The 25,023-nt window shown below is 55.5% G+C and overlaps 1 protein-coding gene across 1 annotated transcript in view; it reads left to right on the top strand.

Moving 5' to 3' along the window:
• Positions 1 to 25,023, top strand: part of LOC139229222 (death domain-containing protein 1-like) — a 55,397-nt gene that overhangs the window by 21,052 nt on the left and 9,322 nt on the right. Inside the window, 2 exon segments of the mRNA XM_070860885.1 lie at positions 3,350 to 3,592; positions 3,806 to 3,970. Of these exon segments, the coding sequence (XP_070716986.1) occupies positions 3,350 to 3,592; positions 3,806 to 3,970 (408 nt within the window).

The following is a 25,023-nucleotide window of genomic DNA, read 5'->3' as shown; positions in this document are numbered from 1 at the left end:
CTCAGGGATTTCTTTGTACTTGGCATTGGCCATGAAGTAATACTTAAGATATATAAACTTGGTATCTTTTCAGTTTTGTCCTGTTTGAGAAAAGAAACATTTACCGTACCGAGAAAAGGGTTAGCCTTGAAGCTGAGCTTGGATTCAAGAATTACACTGAACCACCTCCCTGGATCATTCCGTGCTCCTGTGGTGGTTCAATCGAAGGTAGGGAAGAATTATCCAATTGCCATTTTTCTTCCCACTTTTCTCCTCTTTGTTCTGCTTCTCTCCTGAAGATAGTGAGTAGATTTTTATTTTCATCATCTGGACAGCAATGTGACAGAGCAGATCACCCACCCTTTACACAACCTGTTTGATCTTCATTCCATTTATTTTGATGGAATACTAATCAGGCAAGGGATAATCTGGCTCCACCAGATTGCTGTCTAGGTGATAAGACAAACATCTATCCCAGTGAATCATGCTGTTGGATGAATACTTGAAAGCTTCCAGTACTTTGATTTCATTTGCTGATCCAATGCAAGAAAGGATCCCCAGGAAGAATGCAACATAAAGGTAACATTTTAAAATCTTACGCTCCCAGTAGAGAATTTTTTGAAGCAAATCGATTCTGGACGGCATTGATTACCTTTACCTAGACTACATTTTGAGCCTTTATTGGGCCTCATCAAGGACTAATCTGTTCCAGTTCACCAATTTACTGTCTCACTTATACCTTGGTCCTGATTGGAATTTTATGGCCATCTTTTTAATGTGGATAGTTAGGTAAGTTTTCTCTTTTTTGTATATTTCCAAAGTCTAGCCAGACAGACTCAGAGACCAACTAAAATTTTTCTAAGAGTAGTCTTAAAGTAATTGGGCCCAAAACGGTGGCCCTTTCAGTATACGACCACCAATACTCCAGCGGTACTGCACCGGAAGGGCTGGAAACTTGGTTAGATACATCTGTCCGGGCCTTAAGTCAAGGACTTTGCATGCTTCGTGAGGGGTGGACCTTCCATCTGCTCAATGCCAGGAGTTTCCACCTCCCTGACCTCAGACAGACCTGGCATATCATCATTAGCAGTAATCCCGGTGGGAACAGGCTATCAATTAATATATTTGGGCACCATCTGAGCGCTTAGGCTTATATTGCAGCCTGTACCACCAAAGAAGAAAATGAAGAATGTCTTTAAAATATTTTTAATTCAGCCTTAGATGCATATCTTGTGGCACGAGCATCAGCCTGGGATGCAAATCAAGGTACCTCCTCCTTTTGCACCAGGGTTGAACAAAGGCCATTCATCCTGTTGAACTTTATCCCATTAGTAATCTAACCCTCACATTGAATTCTTGTTTTAATCAACCCCAAATACTTTTGTCTGTGCTACCCTGCCTGGCAGATTATTCCAGACCTTTATCACACTCTCATATGTTTCCTGAATTTTTTAACTTACTTTTCATTGCACTACTCAATACTTCGTCCCAGTCGAACCTTTGACCTCTCACAATGTTTTCTATTTTTAATTAGTTTCTTATCCAGTCCTATGTCCTAAACTGGAATTCCATGGCTTTCCGTGTAATTAGAAGTCTTGCATGTTGAACATTATCAAAAACTTCCTAAAAGTCTAAGGGGGAGAAATTCACTATCGCCTCGTTTATGGCGCTAACTTTTAAAAGTTTGAAAAGTTAGCGCCAGGTACTAACAATTTCAAACTTTAAAAACATTTGCTGTTTGCACTCCAAGAAGGAAATGGAGTGCTAAAGCAAGTGCTCCACTTCCTTCCTGGAGTGCAATCGGCAGCAGGCAGGGCGGTGAGTGGAGCAGTGTACGCACTGGGCTGTGCAGCACTGCCACATTGACAGGCTCCTTCCCTCCCATAAAGAGAAGGGTCTTCGCTGCAGGCTCTGCACATCGGCAGCCATGATCCTGCACGATCAGCCCAGCACTCAAGCCTGAACTTGTGAAAAAAGCTGGAAGAAAAATAAGATACGTTTTTTTTTTAATTACCTCGGCCACCTCACCTTTAAACATCAATCCGGAAGCGGCCGCCTGATGCACGCCTGCTGCAAATGTCAGTGTTTTCGCCCGGCACTGCTGCAGGGGGTGGAAGGCAATTTAGAGTCCGGGGCACTACCGGGGCGATGCGCACAGCGATGACGTCACGATCTCCGGGCGAAGGAGATTGGGGCGCAACACCGTAGCATCTCCGCAAAACTCCCGCCGAATATGGCAGAGGTCGATGTCATCACTGCGGGGGCTAATGGGAGGTGCAAAGACACCAATTTCACCCCGCAAGTAATCTGTATCATAATGACAGCCACAGTCTGCTTTCTAACACTCTCAGAGAGATCAAGAGGGTCAATCATAACTGGACGGTAATGGCCTCAAAATATGGTGGATAGATTTACCGGCCTGTTAAAACCGATGAAAAGGCCAGTGACAATTTGAAAGGGACCTACCGCTGGGAGCCGAATGTGCCGATCTGTCTCAGGCAGTAGGCCCCTTTTAATGTACAAATCTGAGTCCTAGCATCCCAATTGCCATTTTATGTCAGAAACCGGTTAGATCATGCGCCGTGCACTCTCTGAACAGTTCCATGGCGTTGGAGCTGAAGAGGCCCCCGAGATAAGTTTGGAATTATTTTTGTAGTGTTTGAAGGAGCAGGAGCCCTCCTCTGGGCTTCACAAAAATACTTTGGGACGCTGCCAGCCCAGGACATCCACCCTCCACGATCAGGACCTCCCCCATCCCCCACACTTACCTTGCTGGTGGTTGGGAAGACCTGATAATGTACATATGTTTAGAGACAGCATCAAAATGCAATTACAAATCTTAATATAGGGCTTCTTAACTGTACTTCCACATGCAGCAGCCTGGATACCCATTTTATATGATTGGGCAGATGACTAAACAACATACAGACATAAATACAGTAAATTATGTGGAAGTTTAATCAATGGCATTGAAGTGTAAAACTTAATGGGGTAGAATTTGCATGGAGTTTCCAGGATCTTCCACTATAACTTTGCTTATGCGGTCTCTCTAGGGTTTCTGCGATTCACTGCCTACGTTAGTGACAAACAGGGAGAACTCCCCTGGAAATGACTGGCAAATATAATTAACAGCGAACTGGTTGGTGATTCTGATCCAAAAAAGCACCTGACTGAAAAATTGGCTGGGACACTAAATGAGTGGAAATCTGGTCTAATGGATCTCCACACATTTTTTCTGATTAGTTCTACCTACTTCACACCGTGTTAATTGGGTTAAATCGATCCGAAACTGCCCTCTCCTGCCTCAGAAATAAAAAGGGTTGAAAATGTGCCAGAATATTTACTTGTGCACTGTCGATTTGTTCTCATCGGTTCAGCCAATTGATTCAACACTGTTGTCTGGAATGAAATCAAGACAAGATATATATCATCCCATAATCTCTACCAGCTCCCTTGTTCATATCAAGCATCCATCAACACAGCAGTTTCGGAAATCAATTACTGTCACTCTGCCCTGCCCACCAAACCCAGACAAGAAGCGATTAGTTGATGAAACAGACCATGCTCGAGCAGCCACGGCCATGGTACAGAGAAGCAGCAGTCATCGAATTCGGTAAATTGAGAGATTAACTGCTATACCCTGGTATCAACAGCTGCAAAAGCTTTCCACATACTCGATCATGCAGCTGTGAAACAGACCAAAGAAATAGAACTTTGATGAAATTGCTTTTATATTTCAAAATAATATTAGCAATTGTAAAATAAAGTACATTTGATACCCCCAATGCTATTTTATATATTTACACTGACACTTGTCCATTTATAGGTCAATGGGTGCCCTTGTAAAAAAACTTGGAGAAACAATCAACAAACCTTTAAAACTGTTAGGATTGAAATCCAAGGATGAGGGATGGCTGATGAGGGGCAATGTAACTGTGAAAGATGTGCAAAATGGGCTAGTTGCACTTGAAATTGCTGAACATCTAGACAGGTATGAAACTGTTAGAGGTTGACTGTGATCTCAGAGCATGTACAATATTATTAAACAAGACTCCAATAAAAATCTAACATGCTAGAAATGCACAACAGGCTAACTGAAGATTAAAATTTTGCTTGTGACCCTAAATCAGAACATTTAGTGAAAATACCATCAGTGATGTTCAGACTCTACTTAACCTGCTCTGCATTTCTGTCATTTGCTGATTTTGGTTCAGATTTTGTTCATTCGTGCCTTATCTCTTTAGGTTCAGATCAATTTTTGGGGGGGTTTCTTCGAAGCTTTTCTCTGTTTCTACTATTAATTATCACCAGCTTTTTTGAATTCTCAACCATCCTGGACTAGTATTACGATATTGAAATGATTTCCTGATATAAAGGGATTATTTTAATTGGGAAACCAAAGACAAGGATTGTGTAGGATACCACCAAATTTAAAAAGTCAGCCAATAATGCTTCCTTGTTAGTGATAGGCAAAAAGGCCTTTTGACCAATTTGAGCGATTCGCAGTGGAAGGAGTGTTCTGGCTCATAAAGATTTGTGACTTTCATTTGAAACTCCAACATTTGGATCCTTTCATGGCGGCTGTGCTGGTACTGGACCTCACCCTCCAGCATTACTGTGACTGAGGCACAGAGAATATATTAAATGTGGCCAGATGGAGAAGGACCACCAGGGCTGTGAACAGGAGGTCTCACCCTCCCAGCGTATTCCGACAGCAGTTCTCCTACATCAATTTCACTGAGGAACAGTGTGTTCGAAGGCTGTTCTTCAGCAAGGACTTGGTCACAGAGCTCTGCCACCTCCTCCAACCAGACCTGGAGCCTCAGACCAGGGTGAGGACGGCTCTCAGTGGCAGTCAAGCTCACCATCGCCATCAATTTCTACGTCAATGGATCCTTCCAGCGTGCAACAGGAGACATCTGCAACTTAACCCAGTTTGCCATCCAGTGCTGCATTCGCGAGGTCTGTAGAGAAGGAGATGGGACTACATTTCATTCCCCATCACCAGAGAGAAGCAGTACGGGTGTGTATGTGGCTTTGCCAGGATAGCGGGCTTCCCCATGGTGCAGGGCGCCATTGACTGCACCCATGTCGCTTTGTGGGCACCGCATAACAATCCTGAAGTATTCTGTAACCGCAAAGTCGACCACTCACTGAATGTGCAGTTGGTGTGCGACCACACATGGTGAATCCTCACCATCAATGCCAGCTATCCTGACAGCAGCCACGATGTATTCATCCTGTGCAAGACTGGCATGCCAGCTCTCATCCAGCCACCACATCAAGCTCGCGGCTGGCTGGTTGGACACAAGGGCTATCTCCTGTCCACCTGGCTCATGACTCCCCTCTGCAACCCCAGCACTCATGCCCAACATTCATATAATGAGAGCCATGCTGCCACCAGGAACATCATTGAGCAGACCATCAGCTCTGAGTGCATGGCCATCACCATTCTTATGAACACCTCCCCATCGTGGTCCTCATCTGAGTCCTGTGCAGTAGAACTCGCGTGTGAACTCACCCTCCGGGGAGCTGGCTCCCGAGGTACCCTTTCCCCTTGGCCTTGCTGAAGCCCACGCATCCCCGGTGCATCACCCAGTGCAGACCCCTCTACTAAACTTGTCTCTAACAATCGCTTGGTGCCAGTCTCTGCGGTGGTGCCTGCGGGTGAGAGATGCAATGATGCGGTGCTTTGCTCCTCCTCCTCCTCTTCTCCTTCCTCACTCTCATTGGGAGGCTCAGGGACAGGCTGGAATGGAGCAAGGAATACAGACAGTACCAGGAGCTGAAAAGTGATAAAGGCTTCTGATGTAAAGGGGAAGTGGGATGAAACAAGGAGAAGGGATGAAGATACCAACGGGGTCCACGTTGCCGACGGCCACAGCGCCCACCACCTGCTGCCTAATGAGTCACGGCACTCGCTCTTCCAGATCTGAGAACATAAGAACACAAGAATTAGGTGCAGGAGATGACCATTCGGCCCCTCAAGCCTATTCCACCAGTCAATAAGATCATAGCTGATCTTTTACCTCAACTCCACTTTCCTGCACTATCCCTATATCCCTTGATATATAAAAATATATCGATCTCTGTCTTGAATATACTCAAAGACTGAGCCCCCACAATCATCTGGGGTAGAGAATTCCAAAAACTCACCATCCTCTGAGAAAGAAAAAAGAAAGACTATGGGCCAGAAGCTCCACTTTTTTTGCATGCTCAACGCCCACTTAACGCCTATTTTACCATTGAAATGACGTCTAACGCCCATATATCGCCCATTTTGACACAAAATGGAAACTGACGGGCATTTTTAGGAAACTTATCGCCGAGCATTACTTTCCCCATGTGCTTAACGGCGGGAAAAAATATTATCGCCCGCCCACTTATTTTGGGCGGAATCATCAGAATGGGCAAAATCAACGGCCATAATATCGCCCAGCATTACTTTCCACACAGATTTAACGCCGAGATTCAATAATACTAGTCATAAGGAGCATATTTGGCAAAACTAATGCCCAGGAGATCGCCCACCGTCACTTTCACCACCTCACACACATATCGCCCACAATATCACTCACCAAAAAACACCCAGAAAAAGTGGAACTGTTCTGAACGACGCCAACGGTGTGGCTGCCATTTTTTAAATCGCAGGTCACTTCATTCAAATGGATGCTTCAACTTCGGGGGATTTTGCATTGACTCTGGAGTTCTTCTCAGGTGAAGTCAACATCTCAACAGACATATTTTCAGACTCTGGACTATTGGGGGTTTACTCCAGGTGTATTTTAGTGAGGAAATATTTGCTTCTGATCAATCACTATTTTACTTTCAATGCAATAGGGCCAGCAAACAATAACTGTGGCGTCTTGACCACTCAGGAGGAAAGCTACAATGCAGCCCTGAGCAAGTAGGTAAATTCGTGGTCGTGTGCGCAATTCTGCACAACCTGGCTATCAGGAGGGGCCAAGAATTGCCAGAAGGCACTGATGCTCCATCTCAGGAGAGAAAGGAAGAGGACGACGAGGGGCTGGATGCTGACCGAGGGCTAGACAATCAGGCTGACTAAGCAACCATGCCCACGACCCCCTCCAGATCACAGGAAAGGGCCCCTGGTGGCTACATAGCTGTAATGATTTACATGAGGTACCAGCGGATTGGAAAGCAGCTAATGTAACGCCTCTGTTTAAAAAAGGGGGCAGACAAAAGGCAGGTAACTATAGGCCGGTTAGTTTAACATCTGTAGTGGGGAAAATGCTTGAAACTATCATTAAGGAAGAAATAGCGAGACATCTAGATAGGAAAAGTGCAATCAAGCAGACGCAGCATGGATTCATGAAGGGGAAATCATGTTTAACTAATTTACTGGAATTCTTTGAGGATATAACAAGCATGGTGGATAGAGGTGTTCCGATGGATGTGGTGTATTTAGATTTTCAAAAGGCATTCGATAAGGTGCCACACAAAAGGTTGCTGCAGAAGATAAAGGTACGTGGAGTCAGAGGAAATGTATTAGCATGGATCGAGAATTGGCTGGTGAACAGAAAGCAGAGTTGGGATAAATGGCTCCTTTTTGGGTTGGAAATTGATGGTTAGTGGTGTGCCACAGGGATCGGTGCTGGGACCACAACTGTTTACAATATACATAGATGACCTGGAAGAGCGGACAGAGTGTAGTGTAACAAAATTTGCAGATGACACAAAGATTAGTGGGAAAGCGGGTTGTGTAGAGGACACAGAAAGGCTGCAAAGAGATTTAGATAGGTTAAGCAAATGGGCTAAGTTTTGGCAGATGAAATACAATGTCGGAAAGTGTGAGGTCATCCACCTTGGGAAAAAAAACAGTAAAACGGAATATTATTTGAATGGGGAGAAATTACAACATGCTGCGGTGCAGAGGGACCTGGGAGTCCTTGTGCATGAAACTCTTTTAGAGTCTACCTACAAAACATAAAACATTAAACCGTGCCACCCGACCTGGGTGAAACACCAGACATTTACAAGGCCCTTTTTTTTCCTTTTTTTGGTTTTTTTTTGGTGTTTTTCTTTTTTTTTTTTGGGCACTAAAATCACAATTTTCCCAGTGCACCCTATAAAAGGGAAGGGGACACTAAAAGCACCGGCAATTAAAACAAATTAAACTTTAAAACGTGAAATCAAATTAAAATTTGGTTGCCGGGCGTGATGATGCACTCCAGTCGCTCCGGTGCCCACCTCTCGCGGAAGGCCGCGAGCGTACCGGTGGACACCGCGTGCTCCATCTCCAAGGACACCCTGGACCGGATGTAAGAGCGGAAGAGAGGCAGGCAGTCAGGTTGAACGACTCCCTCGACCGCCCGCTGCCTGGACCGGCTGATGGCACCCTTGGCCGTGCCCAGGAGCAGTCCTATGAGGAGGCCTTCGGACCTACCCGCTCCCCTCCTCACAGGGTGCCCAAAGATCAGGAGAGTGGGACTGAAGTGCAGCCAGAATTTCAGGAGCAGCCCCTTCAAATAATGGAACAGAGGCTGCAACCTCGTGCACTCAATAAAAACATGGAACACGGACTCCTCCAGACCGCAGAAATTGCAGGCGGCCTGGGAGTCCGTGAACCGGCTTAAAAATTTGTTGCACGGCACTGCTCCGTGCACCACCCTCCAGGCCAAGTCCCCGACGAATAGTGGGAGGACCCCTGCGTAGAGTGCCCTCCATCGGGGACCCCCGCCTCCTCCGGACGGCAAGATGGTACGCCATGGCGTATCCGGACGGCAGGCGAGGATGGCAAAGTTGAGAGTGTGCAGGAGCAGCCCGTACAAGAAACCCCTCCGCGCGGAACTGAAAGGCACGGAGGGGATTTCCCCAAGGCGGCTCAAGTTGTGAGGCGCCGGCCCCCGAGGGAGGTTCTGGGGTTTGGCGCTGATGAGGAATTCCGTCCGGACGGGGGTCAGTTCGGACGGGATCTCCCCACGTGCTTGAGCCTCCTCGATGCCCCTAACGGAGTCAGGGCCCAGAGCTGTTTTTAGCGACTCGATGGCATCGGCCGCGTGGCGGACGTTGGCAGAATTTAGGCGCCGTGCCAGCGTGTCTGGCGCCATCCAGCCCGCTCCTCTGCCATCGAGCAGGTCCCTGACCCTGGTCACCTCACCAGCCACAGCCCTCTCTTCCGACCGCCACATAAAACCTCGGTCGTGGAGGTACGGATTCCCGAGCAGCGGCTCCTGCAGGACGGCCGCCACTCCAGCCGGCGGAGAACTGCGCTTGGTGGAGACTTTGTTCCAGACCCTGATGAGTTCCTTGTAAAAGACAGGCAGCTCCCGGAGGGTGGTCCTGACACCCGCCAAGTTCACAAACAGGAGCTGCGTGTCATAATTGAGGTCGCGCTGCTGGCGGAAGAAATACGTCGCCAGAGCACACCACCTAGGAGGGGGCTCAACGTAAAGGTATCTCTGCAGGGTCTGAAGACGGAAAGTCGCGAGCTGGGCGCTGACGCACACCAACGACTGACCGCCCTCCTCAAGCGGGAGACTCAAGACCGCAGCAGAGACCCAGTGCTTCCTGTTGTTCCAGAAGAAGTCCACCAGCTTCTTCTGTATCTTGGCGACAAACGCAGGGGGAGGGGTCAAAGTGACCAGCCGGTACCACAACATTGCGGCCACCAGCTGGTTTATGACTCGCGCTCGACCCCTGTAGGACAGCACTCGGAGCAGTCCTGTCCAGCGCCCTAGGCGAGCGGCGACCTTGGCCTCCAGCTCCTGCCAGTTCGCCGGCCAGGCTCCCTCGTCGGGGCTAAGGTAGACTCCCAGATAGAGGAGATGGGTCGTGCTCCAGGCAAAAGGCCTGAGCTCCTCCGGCAGGGAGTCCACCCACCACTGACCCACCAGGAGTCCGGAACATTTCTCCCAGTTGATCCTGGCGGAGACGCGGCCGAGTAAATCTCCTGGCACTCACGCATCCTCCGCAGGTCAGCGGGATCCTCTACCATGAGGAGCACGTCATCGGCGTAAGCCGAGAGGACGACCTCCACGCCCGGCCCTTGCAGAGCCAGTCCCGTCAACCTCGTCCGCAAGAGGCGCAGGAAAGGCTCCACGCAAACGGCGTATAACTGGCCGGACATGGGGCATCCCTGGCGCACCCCTCTCCGAAAGCGAAGGGGCGCCGTCAAGGACCCGTTAACCTTAATCAGACACTCCGTGGCGGCGTACAAAAGTCGGATCCGGGCGACGAAATGCGAACATGCCCCACCTCCCTACAGGCATGGCACCGCACGCCGTCCGACGTCCAGAAGACGCGGTAGGCAGTCCCCTCGTGCACCACATTAAAGTGCCCTTCCGTCGTGTCCTCCCGCTCCAGCCGGACAAAGAGCTGGCGGCGGAAGGAGAACACGTGGCGCAGGCTGTTTTCCCTGAGGCCGAGCGGTATGGGGTTGATCCCCAACCTTACCTCCCCCAGTTGGTGTAGGTGAGGGAGGAGGAGCTCAGCGGGAACAAAGGGCGGGACGTTTGAAATGATGACCCTCTGCGCGGTGGCCTCGAGAGGATCCACCAGCAGGAACGTCCCGCCCACCGTGAGCCCCTTTTCGAGGGCCAGGGACACCGCCCGCTCCGACCCCAGGAAGAACACGGCCTTCTTGGAGGCTGCGACAATGGCCGATGGGCCGACTACCCCAGCCATCGCCCGCACGCACTCCTCGATGGTCATTGTGGGGTGAGTGTAGCTCTTGATCCCGTGTATCTTTGTTATTAATGTAAAAGGTGGCAGGGCAGCGGGTGGCGCAGGAGGTGCCGTGGAAGCGGTTGCCACCTGCGCATATGTCTTCGCTGGCCCTGCCACCGGCGTGGATGGGGTCGCCATCACAGGGTCCCTTTAAGGGCTACACCCACCCCAAAGTCACAGGCCTTAATGGTCTTGATTGGCCTCGTTTGATAAGACTGAGCAGAGGAGCTCTTAACGAGGCACACCTCTCCCCTAGTTGGCAATTGGGGAGGGGCCTTGCTCCCTCTGCTCAGTTGTCTTAATTGTTTTATATTTTTTTTTAAATTAGGAGGAAGGGGTCTCAGAGAGAGATGGGAGAAACAGAGAGTAACAGAGAAAGAGAGAGGGGGGTGGGAAGTGGGGGGGGAACTGCGAGGGCAGGTCTCCCCTCGCAGCTGTGGGTGGGTGCAATCCCCAGATGGCAAAACACAAATAGTCTTTGGGGTGGTCTTCGGGTGAGGGGAGAAGATGTCTTCACCTGGGGCAGCTCGAGCCACCAGGCACACACTCCAAACGATGTTTAAATAGTTGGTAAATATTCTTGAGACTGGTAGCTCCAGCTATCCCAGGCTAGGCAATGGGGGGGGGGGTCAATTGTGTGTGGGGCCTAGCTGTAGGCAAGACCCCCACACACACTATCCACACACACACACCCCCCGCGATGTTCCGGCCCTCAGTGGTCTTCTTTCCTCCCCCCACCGATATAACAAAGTCTATTGGGGACTGCACCAATACACCCACCTGTAGAGTGGTAGAGTCTCTCTCCTTCCACACTGGATGTTGTTGTTGGTCTTTCCCCCTCTCTCCAACTCTTTGTAGAAATGGTAGAATTGTTCAAAGTTTTCTGCTTTTTCCTCCTCTCCCTCTGGGTGAAAGTTGGTGGTGAAGCCGCTTCCTTCCTTCTCTTCCTGGGCTGTTCTCAGGGCTCTCCAGGCAGGAGCTAAGGTTGGTAGCTGCTCCTCTCACTGCAGCACAGCTCCAACTGTGTAGGACATGCCTCCACTGCTCCACAATTGGTCCTTGTGCATGAAACTCTTTTGAGTTTATCTGTAAAATAAAAAAACATTAAACCATGCCACCCGCCCTGGATGACACAGCAGACATTTACAAGGCCCTTTTTTGCCTTTTTTGTGTTTTTTTTTGTGTTTTTCTTTTTTTTGGGGGTTTTTTTTGGGCGCTAAAATCACATTTTTCCAAGTGCCCCCTATAAAAGGGGAGGGGGACACTAAAAGCACCAGCAATTAAAACAAATTAAACTTTAAAATGTAAAATCAAATTAAAATTTGGTTGCCGGGCGTGATGATGCACTCCAGTCCCTCCAGTGCCCACCTCTCGCGGAAGGACCGAGTGTACCGGTGGACACCGCGTGCTCCATCTCCAAGGACACCCTGGACCGGATGTAAGAGCGGAAGAGAGGCAGGCAGTCAGGTTGAACGACCCCCTCGACCGCCCGCTGCCTGGACCGGCTGATGGCACCCTTGGCCGTGCCCAGGAGCAGTCCTACGAGGAGGCCTTCGGACCTACCCGCTCCCCTCCGCACAGGATGCCCAAAGATCAGGAGAGTGGGACTGAAGTGCAGCCAGAATTTCAGGAGCAGCCCCTTCATATAATGGAACAGGGGCTGCAACCTCGTGCATTCCATAAAAACATGGAACACGGACTCCTCCAGACCGCAGAAATTGCAGGCGGCCTGGGAGTCCGTGAACCGGCTTAAAAATTTGTTGCACGGCACTGCTCCGTGCACCACCCTCCAGGCCAAGTCCCCGATGAATAGTGGGAGGACCCCTGCGTAGAATACCCTCCATCGGGGACCCCCGCCTCCTCCGGACGGCAGGATGGTACGCCATGGCGTGTCCGGACGGCAGGCGAGGATGGCAAAGTTGAGAGTGTGCAGGAGCAGCCCGTACAGGAAACCCCTCCGCGCGGAACTGAAGGGCACGGAGGGGATTTCCCCGAGGCGGCTCAAGTTGTGAGGCGCCGGCCCCCGAGGGAGGTTCCGGGGTTTGGCGCCAATGAGGAATTCCGTCCGGACGGGGGTCAGTTCGGACGGGATCTCCCCACGTGCTTGAGTCTCCTCGATGCACCTAACGGAGTCAGGGCCCAGAGCTGTTTTTAGCGACTCGATGGCATCGGCCGCGTGGCGGACGTTGGCAGAATTTAGGCGCCGCACCAGCGTGTCTGGCGCCATCCAGCCCGCTCCTCCGCCATCGAGCAGGTCCCTGACCCTGGTCACCTCACCAGCCACAGCCCTCTCTTCCGACCGCCACATAAAACCTCGGTCGTGGAGGTACGGATTCCCGAGCAGCAGCTCCTGCAGGACGGCCGCCACTCCAGCCGGCGGAGAGCTGCGCTTGGTGGATACTTTGTTCCAGACCCTGATGAGTTCCTTGTAAAAGACAGGCAGCTCCCGGATGGCTGTCCTGACACCCCCCAAGTTCACAAACAGGAGCTGCGTGTCGTAATTGAGGTCGCGCTGCTGGCGGAAGAAATACGTCTCCAGAGCACACCACCTAGGAGGGGGCTCGACGTAAAGGTATCTCTGCAGGGTCTGAAGACGGAAAGTCGCGAGCTGGGCATTGACGCACACCAACGACTGACCGCCCTCCTCAAGCGGGAGACTCAAGACCGCAGCAGAGACCCAGTGCTTCCTGTTGTTCCAGAAGAAGTCCACCAGCTTCTTCTGTATCTTGGCGACAAACGCAGGGGGAGGGGTCAAAGTGACCAGCCGGTACCACAACATTGCGGCCACCAGCTGGTTTATGACTGGCGCTCAACCCCTGTAGGACAGCACTCGGAGCAGTCCTGTCCAGCGCCCTAGGCGAGCGGCGACCTTGGCCTCCAGCTCCTGCCAGTTCGCCGGCCAGGCTCCCTCGTCGGGGCTAAGGTAAACTCCCAGATAGAGGAGATGGGTCGTGCTCCAGGCAAAAGGCCTGAGCTCCTCCGGCAGGGAGTCCACCCGCCACTGACCCACCAGGAGTCCGGAACATTTCTCCCAGTTGATCCTGGCGGAGGACGCGGCCGAGTAAATCTCCTGGCACTCACGCATCCTCCGCAGGTCAGCGGGATCCTCTACCGCGAGGGGCACGTCATCGGCGTAAGCCGAGAGGACGACCTCCACGCCCGGCCCTTGCAGAGCCAGTCCCGTCAACCTCGTTCGCAAGAGGCGCAGGAAAGGCTCCACGCAAACGGCGTATAACTGGCCGGACATGGGGCATCCCTGGCGCACCCCTCTCCGAAAGCGAAGGGGCGCCGTCAAGGACCCGTTAACCTTAATCAGACACTCCGCGGCGGCGTACAAAAGTCGGATCCGGGCGACGAAATGCGTCCCGAACCCGAAAGCGCGCAGAGTTCCGAGCAGATAGTCGTGATCCACCCTGTCGAACGCCTTCTCTTGGTCGAGGGATAGGAAGGCGACCGACAGACCAGCCTCCTGGGAACAACGGATGAGGTCCCGGACCAGATGGATGTTATCGTGGATTGTCCGGCCCGGGACCGTGTAGGACTGGTCGGGCTGGATCATGTGGTCCAGCACGGCACCAAGGCGAGCAGACATCGCCCTGGCGAAGATTTTGTAGTCCGTGCTGAGGAGGGAGACCTGGCGCCAGTTCTTAAGGAGGCGGAGATCGCCCTTCTTAGGCAGCAGGACGATGATTGCCCTGCGCCAAGAGAGGGGCATCTCCCCGGTCGCCAGACTTTCCCCCAGGACCCGCGCGTAGTCGCCTCCCAGGACGTCCCAGAACGCCTTGTGGAACTCCACGGTCAGCCCGTCCAGCCCTGGGGATTTTCCCCTCGAGAGCCGGTCGAGGGCACCGATCAGCTCCGCCAGGCTTAGCGGAGCTTCCAGATTTTCGGCGCCCTCCAGGCTGACCTTCAGCAGGTCCTCCCACAAAACTCTACGCGCTTCCTCGCTGGACGGATCCGGAGAGAAGAGAGCCCCGTAATATTCACGGGCCCTGTTGTTGACGCCCTCCGGATCCGAGACGAGAGAGCCGTCGTCGGCCAGCAGCGTCAAGAGCTGCTTACGGACACTCTGCCTTTTTTCCAGCGAGTAGAAGAAGGGGGAGCCGCGGTCCAGATCCCGCAGGAACCGGATCCGCGACCTCACGAACGCGCCTCGGGACCCGACGAGCTGCAGGTCCTTCAGCGCGGCCTTCTTCGCTTCGTACACCGTCCGCAGGGCCGGGTCCTGGACGACTTGACCGAGATGGGATTCCAGGTCGAGCACCTCTTTTTCTAGGCGCCCGACTCTGGCCGCCCGCCTCTTGGTCGACCCCCTCGCGTACTCTTGACAGAAGACGCGGACGTGAGCCTTGCCCACGTCCCACCATAGCCTCTAGGAGGGGAAGCCCCCCTGCTTCCTTCTCCAATCGGACCAGAATCGAAGGAACGAGTCCTGGAACCGCACGTCCTCCAGCAGCCGGTTTTTAAAGTGCCAGTACGCGGACTCCGTCCTCGCGCGGAGCGAAGCGAGCTCCGCCCACACCAGGTGGTGGTCCGAACACGGCACCGGCCGCATGGAGGCCGCCGGGACACAGGAAACGTACGCCCGAGACACGTAAAGGCGGTCGACTCTGGACCATCCTACTCCAGGCCTCACCCAAGTAAAGGCGCTGGAGTCGGGGTGGAGATTTCGCCAGACGTCCACCAAGTCGAAGGACCCGACCAGGTCCCTCAACTTCTCCATCGCCGTCATGCACTGTGGGGCACCGGAGCGGTCCCTCGCCTCGAGGGTGTAGTTAAAATCCCCCCCGAGGACAATGCAGTCGCCGACGTCGACGGAGCCAAGAAGTGCGGACACCTCTTCAAAGAAGCGCGTTTGCTGCGGGGCGGGCTGAGGGGCGTACACGTTCACGAGATGGAGCGGCACGTCCCCCAGGCGAACCGTTATGTGCAGCAAGCAGCCTGTCACGGGCTCCTCGACCCCCAATATCTCCGGCTGAAAATGCAGGCCCAGCAAGATGGCCACCCCACTAGAAATGGCGGTGAGGTGGCTCATGCGGACCTCTCCTTGCCATTCCAGGAGCCACGTGGCTTCGTCTCCCGGAACGGTGTGGGTTTCTTGCAGGAAGCACACCGCATATTTCCCCTCCCGCAGGAGCAAAAAATTGTCAAATCTACGGCGTGCCCCTCTGCCGCCGTTGATGTTGAGGCTGGCTATGGTTATCTTCATGGCAAAAGAATCGTGCAACCTCTACCTTAACCTATTGTGGGGGAGGGAGCGGAGTCTTTTGTTGAACTCTGCTCCCTCCGCAGCCCAGTGAGGAGTTCCTCGAGCTCGCGCAGCTCAAGGTGTTGCTCCTTTGTCAAGGGCCCGCCCTCGGCCAAGGTTTTACCGGCGGCGCGGACGGACCCCTTGATCAGCTCTGGCTCGGACCATTTTTCCAGGGCCAGTCAGGCTTGGTCGCAGCGACCCCGGCTCTGGGCCAAAAAGTCCCGGAGTTCCTTTGCAGGAATGAGGAGGGTCTCAGCGGCGGCCGCGAGCAGATCCACCGCCTCCCTGGCGGTGGTCTCTAGTTCTTCTCCCGCGTCCCCCACCGAGTCCCCGTCCTCCTCCGGGAGGTGGCCGCCAGCAGCCGGCCCATCGACCGCACAAGGTACGGCAAATGACCCGGCCGCTCCAACCGGCCCTGGCTCTGCCCCGATCCCACCCCCAGGATCGTCGGCAGAGGAGTCCCCACTGGGCTCATTTAAAAATGGTGCTGGGTCGGGAAATGACAGCGGAAGGGGTTCCCCCTCCGCCCCAGGAACCGGGGAACAAGGAGAGACCCGGCCATAGGATATCCCCAGGCTCCCCAAGTGCTCCAGCTCCAAAGTAAGGGGCGAGGGTGGGTGTTCCTCCCCCTCCCCGCTGCCACCCCCCGGCCCAGCATTTACAATGTCATTAAATGTCTTGATTTCGGTTTCTGCCGGGTCGAGCAAATCCCGGGGGAAGTTGGGTATTGGCTGGGCGGGCTCAGGTTCGGCCTTTTCGGCCCCGCCCGCCTCAGTCCCCGGGACGCCCGGCCCGGCGGCAATGCTTTCCTCCACGATCCCCACGCCCCCCACGACAGGCAGATCTTCCACGCCATCCCCGGGAGGCAGAGGCTGGGCAGCCTCGACTGTCTCACCCTCCCCGGGGACAGATTCCTCCCGCCTACAGCGCTGCTTGTTGGCGCTGGTGGGGGACGCGGGACACGCGGCGGTCACCGACTCCTCCGCGGAGGGATGTTGCTCCCCCTCCGCCTCATCGGAGCGGCGCCTCCTTTTGTTGCTGGGGGTGCGCTGAAGCAGGGAGACCTCCATGTCTGCCGAGGCCTCCCGCTCCGCCCCCTCCTTTTCCTTTTCTTGCCCTCGCCCGAGCCCCTCTGCGGTATTGGTCAAGGGCTCGTGCACGGGCTCAGGGCATCCCACGCTCGCCGGTGACTGGGTTGGGCCGAGCGCGGTGGTCAATCTTTCCGGCGCACTGAGGGGACCCGCCTCTAGATGTTTCACCTTGTTCCGCGCCTTCTTTCCGGTCAGACACTCTCCCTCCCCCCCGCCGGAGGCCGTGAAAACAAAGGCCCCCGACGATGCCCGCGCACTTACGGCTCCCGGCACGCGGACGCAACTAGGGGGAGGGGTGGCGGCGGCGCCAGCCTTGGCCGCCTTCGGTGGTTTGGCAGCCTTGGAGGCGGGGCAGTTCTTATGAACATGCCCCACCTCCCTACAGGCATGGCACCGCACGCCGTCCGACGTCCAGAAGACGCGGTAGGCAGTCCCCTCGTGCACCACATTAAAGTGCCCTTCCGTCGTGTCCTCCCGCGCCAGCCGGACAAAGAGCTGGCGGCGGAAGGAGAACACGTGGCGCAGGCTGTTCTCCCTGAGGCCGAGCGGTATGGGGTTGATCCCCGACCTTACCTCCCCCAGTTGGTGTAGGTGAGGGAGGAGGAGCTCAGCGGGAACAAAGGGCGGGACGTTTGACACGATGACCCTCTGCGCGGTGGCCTCGAGAGGGTCCACCGGCAGGAACGTCCCGCCCACTGTGAGCCCCTTTTCGAGGGCCAGGGACACCGCCCGCTCCGACCCCAGGAAGAACACGGCCTTCCCAGACATCTTGGAGGCTGCGACAATGGCCGAGGGGCCGACTACCCCAGCCATCGCCCGCACGCACTCCTCGATGCTCATTGTGGGGTGAGTGTAGCTCTTGACCCCGTGTTTTTTTGTGATGAGTTGAAAAGGTGGCAGGGCAGCGGGTGGCGCAGGAGGTGCCGTGGATGTGGACACCGCCTGCGCATATGTCCTCGCTAGCCCCGCCATCGGCATGGATGGGGTCGCCATCACGGGGTCCCTTTAAGGGCTACACCCACCCCAAAGTCACAGGCCTCAAAGGTCTTAATTGGCCTCGTTTGATTAGACTGAGCAGAGGAGCTCTTAACGAGGCACACCTCTCCCCTAGTTGGCAATTGGGGAGGGGCCTTGCTCCCTCTGCTCAGTTGTCTTAATTGTTTTATATTTTTTTTAAATTAGGAGGAAGGGGTCTCAGAGAGAGAGGGGAGAAACAGAGAGTAACAGAGAAAGAGAGAGGGGGGTGGGAAGGGGGGGCAACTGCGAGGGCAGGTCTCCCCTCGCAGCTGTGGGTGGGTGCAATCCCCAGATGGCAAAACACAAAATAGTCTTTGGGGTGGTCTTCGGGTGAGGGGAGAAGATGTCTTCACCTGGGGCAGCTAGAGCCACCAGGCACACACTCCAAACGATGTTTAAATAGGTGGTAAATTTTCTTGAGCCTGGTAGCTCCAGCTATCCCAGGCTAGGCAATGGGGGAGGGGTGTTCAATTGTGTGTGGGGCCGAGCTGTGGGCAAGACCCCCACACACACTTCCACACACACACACCCCCCGCGATGTTCCGGTCCTCAGTGGTCTTCTTTCCTCCCCCCACCGATATAACAAAGTCGATTGGGGACTGCACCAATACACCCACCTGTAGAGTGGTAGAGTCTCCCTCCTCCCACACTGGATGTTGTTGTTGGTCTTTCCCCCTCTCTCCAACTCTTTGTAGAAATGGTAAAGTGTTAAAAGTTTTCTGCTTTTTCCTCCTCTCCCTCTGGGTGAAAGTTGGTGGTGAAGCCCCTTCCTTCCTTCTCTTCCTGGGCTGTTCTCAGGGCTCTCCAGGCAGGAGCTAAGGTTGGTAGCTGCTCCTCTCACTGCAGCACAGCTCCAACTGTGCAGGACACGCCTCCACTGCTCCACAATTGGTCATTGTGCATGAAACTCTTTTAGAGTCTACCTACAAAACATAAAACATTAAACCGTGCCACCCGACCTGGGTGACACGCCAGACATTTTCAAGGCCCTTTTTTACCTTTTTTTGGGTTTTTTTTGTGGTTTTTTTTGGGCAATAAAATCACAATTTTCCAGTGCCCCCTATAAAAGGGAATGGGACACTAAAAGCACCGGCAATTAAAACAAATTAAACTTTAAAACGTAAAATCAAATTAAAATTTATCTGCCGGGCGTGATGATGCACTCCAGTCCCTCCGGTGCCCACCTCTCGCGGAAGGCCGCGAGCGTACCGGTGGACACCGCGTGCTCCATCTCCAAGGACACCCTGGACCGGATGTAAGAGCGGAAGAGAGGCAGGCAGTCAGGTTGAACGACCCCCTCGACCGCCCGCTGCCTGGACCGGCTGATGGCACCCTTGGCCGTGCCCAGGAGCAGTCCTACGAGGAGGCCTTCGGACCTACCCGCTCCCCTCCGCACAGGGTGCCCAAAGATCATCCTTGTGCATGAAACTCTTTTAGAGTCTGCCTGCAAAACATAAAACATTAAACCGTGCCACCCGACCTGGGTGAAACACCAGACATTTACAAGGCCCTTTTTTTTCCTTTTTTTGGTTTTTTTTTTGTGTTTTTCTTTATTTTTTTGGGCACTAAAATCACAATTTTCCCAGTGCCCCCGATAAAAGGGAAGGGGACACTAAAAGCACCGGCAATTAAAACAAATTAAAATTTAAAACGTAAAATCAAATAAAAATTTGGTTGCCGGGCGTGATGATGCACTCCAGTCCCTCCGGTGCCCACCTCTCGTGGAAGGCCGCGAGCGTTCCGGTGGACACCGCGTGCTCCATCTCCAAGGACACCCTGGACCGGATGTAAGAGCGGAAGAGAGGCAGGCAGTCAGGTTGAACGACCCCCTCGACCGCCCGCTGCCTGGACCGGCTGATGGCACCCTTGGCCGTGCCCAGGAGCAGTCCTACGAGGAGGCCTTCGGACCTACCTGCTCCCCTCCGCACAGGGTGCCCAAAGATCAGGAGAGTGGGACTGAAGTGCAGCCAGAATTTCAGGAGCAACCCCTTCAAATAATGGAACAGGGGCTGCAACCTCGTGCACTCAATAAAAACATGGAACACGGACTCCTCCAGACCGCAGAAATTGCAGGCGGCCTGGGAGTCCGTGAACCGGCTTAAAAATTTGTTGCACGGCACTGCTCCGTGCACCACCCTCCAGGCCAAGTCCCCGACGAATAGTGGGAGGACCCCTGCGTAGAGTGCCCTCCATCGGGGACCCCCGCCTCCTCCGGACGGCAAGATGGTACGCCATGGCGTGTCCGGATGGCAGGCGAGGATGGCAAAGTTGAGAGTGTGCAGGAGCAGCCCGTACAAGAAACCCCTCCGCGCAGAACTGAAAGGCACGGAGGGGATTTCCCCAAGGCGGCTCAAGTTGTGAGGCGCCGGCCCCCGAGGGAGATTCCGGGGTTTGGCGCCGATGAGGAATTCCGTCCGGACGGGGGTCAGTTCGGACGGGATCTCCCCACGTGCTTGAGCCTCCTCGATGCACCTAACGGAGTCAGGGCCCAGAGCTGTTTTTAGCGACTCGATGGCATCGGCCGCATGGCGGACGTTGGCAGAATTTAGGCGGCGTGCCAGCGTGTCTGGCGCCATCCAGCCCGCTCCTCCGCCATCGAGCTGATCCCTGACCCTGGTCACCTCACCAGCCACAGCCCTCTCTTCCGACCGCCACATAAAACCTCGGTCGTGGAGGTACGGATTCCCGAGCAGCGGATCCTGCAGGACGGCCGCCACTCCAGCCGTGGAGACTTTGTTCCAGATCCTGATGAGTTCCTTGTAAAAGGCAGGCAGCTCCCGGAGGGCGGTCCTGACACCCCCCAAGTTCACAAACAGGAGCTGCGTGTCGTAATTGAGGTTGCGCTGCTGGGTGAAGAAATACGTCTCCAGAGCACACCACCTAGGAGGGGGCTCGACGTAAAGGTATCTCTGCAGGGTCTGAAGACGGAAAGTCGCGAGCTGGGCGCTGACATACACCAACGACTGACCGCCCTCCTCAAGCGGGAGACTCAAGAGCGCGGCAGAGACCCAGTGCTTCCTGTTGTTCCAGAAGAAGTCCACCAGCTTCTTCTGTATCTTGGCGACAAACAAAGGGGGAGGGGTCAAAGTGACCAGCCGGTACCACAATATTGCGGCCACCAGCTGGTTTATGACTAGCGCTCGACCCCTGTAGGACAGCACTCGGAGCAGTCCTGTCCAGCGCCCTAGGCGAGCGGCGACCTTGGCCTCCAGCTCCTGCCAGTTCGCCGGCCAGGCTCCCTCGTCGGGGCTAAGGTAGACTCCCAGATACAGGAGATGGGTCGTGCTCCAGGCAAAAGGCCTGAGCTCCTCTGGCAGGGAGTCCACCCGCCACTGACCCACCAGGAGTCCGGAACATTTCTCCCAGTTGATCCTGGCGGAGGACGCGGCCGAGTAAATCTCCTGGCACTCACGCATCCTCCGCAGGTCAGCGGGATCCTCTACCGTGAGGAGCACGTCATCGGCGTAAGCCGAGAGGACGACCTTCACGCACGGCCCTTGCAGAGCCAGTCCCGTCAACCTCGTCCGCAAGAGGCGCAGGAAAGGCTCCACGCAAACGGCGTATAACTGGCCGGACATGGGGCAACCCTGGCGCACCCCTCTCCTAAAGCGAAGGGGCGTCGTCAAGGACCCGTTAACCTTAATCAGACACTCCGCGGCGGCGTACAAAAGTCGGATCCGGGCGACGAAATGCGTCCCGAACCCGAAAGCGCGCAGAGTTCCGAGCAGATAGTCGTGATCCACCCTGTCGAACGCCTTCTCTTGGTCGAGGGATAGGAAGGCGACCGACAGACCAGCCTCCTGGGAACAATGGATGAGGTCCCAGACCAGATGGATGTTATCGTGGATTGTCCGGCCCGGGACTGTGTAGGACTGGTTGGGGTGGATCATGTGGTCCAGCACGGCACCAAGGCGAGCAGACATCGCCCTGGCGAAGATTTTGTAGTCTGTGCTGAGGAGGGAGACCGGGCGCCAGTTCTTAAGGAGGCGGAGATCGCCCTTCTTAGGCAGCAGGACGATGACTGCCCTGCGCCAAGAGAGGGGCATCTCCCCGGTCGCCAGACTTTCCCCCAGGACCCGCGCGTAGTCGCCCCCCAGGACATCCCAGAACGCCCTGTGGAACTCCACGGTCAGCCCGTCCAGCCCCGGGGATTTTCCCCTCAAGAGCCGGTCGAGGGCACCGGTCAGCTCCGCCAGGCTTAGCGGAGCTTCCAGATTTTCGGCGCCCTCCGTGCTGACCTTCGACAGGTCCTCCCACAAAACTCTACGCGCTTCCTCGCTGGACGGATCCGGAGAGAACAGAGCCCCGTAATATTCACGGGCCCTGTTGTTGACGCCCTCCGGATCCGAGACGAGAGAGCCGTCGTCGGCCAGCAGTGTCAAGAGCTGCTTACGGACACTCTGCCTTTTTTCCTGCAAGTAGAAGAAGGGAGAGCCGCGGTCCAGATCCCGCAGGAACCGGATCCGCGACCTCACGAACGCGCCTCGGGACCCGACGAGCTGCAGGTCCTTCAGCGCGGCCTTCTTCGCTTCGTACACCGTCCGCAGGGCCGGGTCCTGGACAACTTGACCGAGACGGGATTCCAGGTCGAGCACCTCTTTTTCTAGGCGCCCGACCCTGGCCGCCCGCCTCTTGGTTGACCCCCTCGGGTACTCTTGACAGAAGACGCGGACGTGAGCCTTGCCCACGTCCCACCATAGCCTCAAGGAGGGGAAGCCCCCCTGCTTCCTTCTCCAGTCGGACCAGAATCGACGGAACGAGTCCTGGAACCGCACGTCCTCCAGCAGCCGGTTGTTAAAGTGCCAGTACGCGGACCCCGTCCTCACGCGGAGCGAAGCGAGCTCCGCCCACACCAGGTGGTGGTCCGAACACGGCACCGGCCGCATGGAGGCCGCCGGGACGCAGGAAACGTACGCCCGAGACACGTAAAGGCGGTCGACTCTGGACCATCCTACTCCAGGCCTCACCCAAGTAAAGACGCTGGAGTCGGGGTGGAGATTTCGCCAGACGTCCACCAAGTCGAAGGACCCGACCAGGTCCCTCAGCTTCTCCATCGCCATCATGCACTGCGGGGCACCGGAGCAGTCCCTCGCCTCGAGGGTGCAGTTAAAATCCCCCCCGAGGACAATGCAGTCGCCGACGTCGACGGAGCCAAGAAGTGCGGACACCTCTTCAAAGAAGCGCGTTTGCTGCGGGCCGGGCTGAGGGGCGTACACGTTCACGAGATGGAGCGGCACGTCCCCCAGGCGAACCGTTACGTGCAGCAAGTGGCCTGGCACGGGCTCCTCGACCCCCAATATCTCCGGCTGAAAATGCGGGCCCAGCAAGATGGCCACCCCACGAGAAGAGGCGGTGAGGTGGCTCATGCGGACCTCTCCTTGCCATTCCAGGAGCCACGTGGCTTCGTCTCCCGGAACGGTGTGGGTTTCTTGCAGGAAGCACACCGCATATTTCCCCTCCCGCAGGAGCGAAAAATTGTTAAATCTACGACGTGCCTCTCTGCTGCCGTTGATGTTGAGGCTGGCTATGGTTATCTTCATGACTAGAGCATAGTGCAACCTCTACCTAACCTATTGTGGGGGAGGAGTGGAGTCGTTTGTTGACCTCCACTCCTTCAGCAGCCCAGCGAGGAACCTTTTGAGCCGGCGCAGCTCAAGGCCCTGAGCCTTTGATAAGGGCCCGCCCGCGGCCATGGTTTTAGCGGCGGCGCGGACGGACGCGGCGAGCAGCCCCGGCTCGGACCATCTTTCCAGGGCCAGACGGGCTTGGTCGCGGCGACCCCGGCACTGGACCAAAAAGTCCCGGAGTTCCTCTACGGGAATGAGGAGGGTCTCAGTGGCGGCCGCGAGCAGATCCACCGCCTCACTGGCGATGGACTCGAGATCTTCACCCGCGTCCTCCACCGAGTCCCCGTCCCCCTCCGGGAGGTCGCCGCTAGCAGCCGGCCCGTCGACCGCACGAGGTACGGCAAACGGCCCGGCCGCTCCATCTGGCCCTGGCTCTGCCCCGATCCCACCCCCAGGATCGTCGGCAGAGGAGTCCCCACTGGGCTCTTTTAAAATTGGTGCTGGGTCGGGAAGCGACAGCGGAAGGGGTTCCCCCTCTGCCCCAGGTACCGGGGAACAGGGAGAGACCTGGTCAAAGTAATGTTCCAGGTCCTCCAATTCCCCCAGCTCCACAGTAGGGGGCGAGGGTTGTTGTTCTTCTCCCTCCCCGCCGCCACCCCCCAGCCCAGCGTGTACGGATTCAATAAAATTGGCATTTTCAGTTTCTGCCGAGTCGAGCAAATCCCGGGGGAAGTTGGGTATTGGCTGGGTGGGCTCAGGTTCGGCCTTTTCGGCCCCGCCTGCCTCAGTCCCCGGGACGCTCGACCCGGCGGCTACGCATTCTTCCGCTGGCCCCACGTCCCCCACGACAGGCAGATCTTCCACGCCATCCCCAGGAGGCAGCGGCTGGGCAGCCTCGCCTGCCTCACCCTCCCCGGGGACAGATTCCTCCCGCCTACAGCGCAATTTGGGGGCGCTGGTGGGGGACGCGGGACACGCGGCGGGCACCGCCTCCTCCGCGGAGGGATGTTGTTCCCCCTCCGCCTCATTGGGGCGGTGCCTCCTTTTGTTCCGGGGATGCGCGGAGGCAGGGAGACCTCCATGTCTGCCGAAGCCTCCCGCTCCGCCCCCCCCTTTTTCCTTATCTTGCCCTCGACCGAGCCCCTCTGCGGTATTGGTCAAGGGCTCGGGCACGGGCTCAGGGCACCCCGCGCTCGCCAGTGACTGGGTTGGGCTGAGCGCGGTGGTCAAACTTTCTGGCGCACTGAGGGGACCCGCCTCTAGATGTCTCGTCTTCTTCCACGCCTTCTTTTCGATCGGACGCTCTCCCTCCCCCCCGCCGGAGGCCGTGAAAACAAAGGCCCCCGACGATGCCCGCGCACCTACGGCTCCCGGCACGTGGACGCAACTAGGGGGAGGGGTGGCGGCGGCGCCAGCCTTGGCCGCCTTC

This window comes from Pristiophorus japonicus, chromosome 2 (genome assembly GCF_044704955.1).
Source record: "Pristiophorus japonicus isolate sPriJap1 chromosome 2, sPriJap1.hap1, whole genome shotgun sequence".
In the NCBI taxonomy this organism is placed as follows: domain Eukaryota; kingdom Metazoa; phylum Chordata; class Chondrichthyes; family Pristiophoridae; genus Pristiophorus; species Pristiophorus japonicus.
This window is presented reverse-complemented; position numbering and strand designations above follow the sequence as displayed.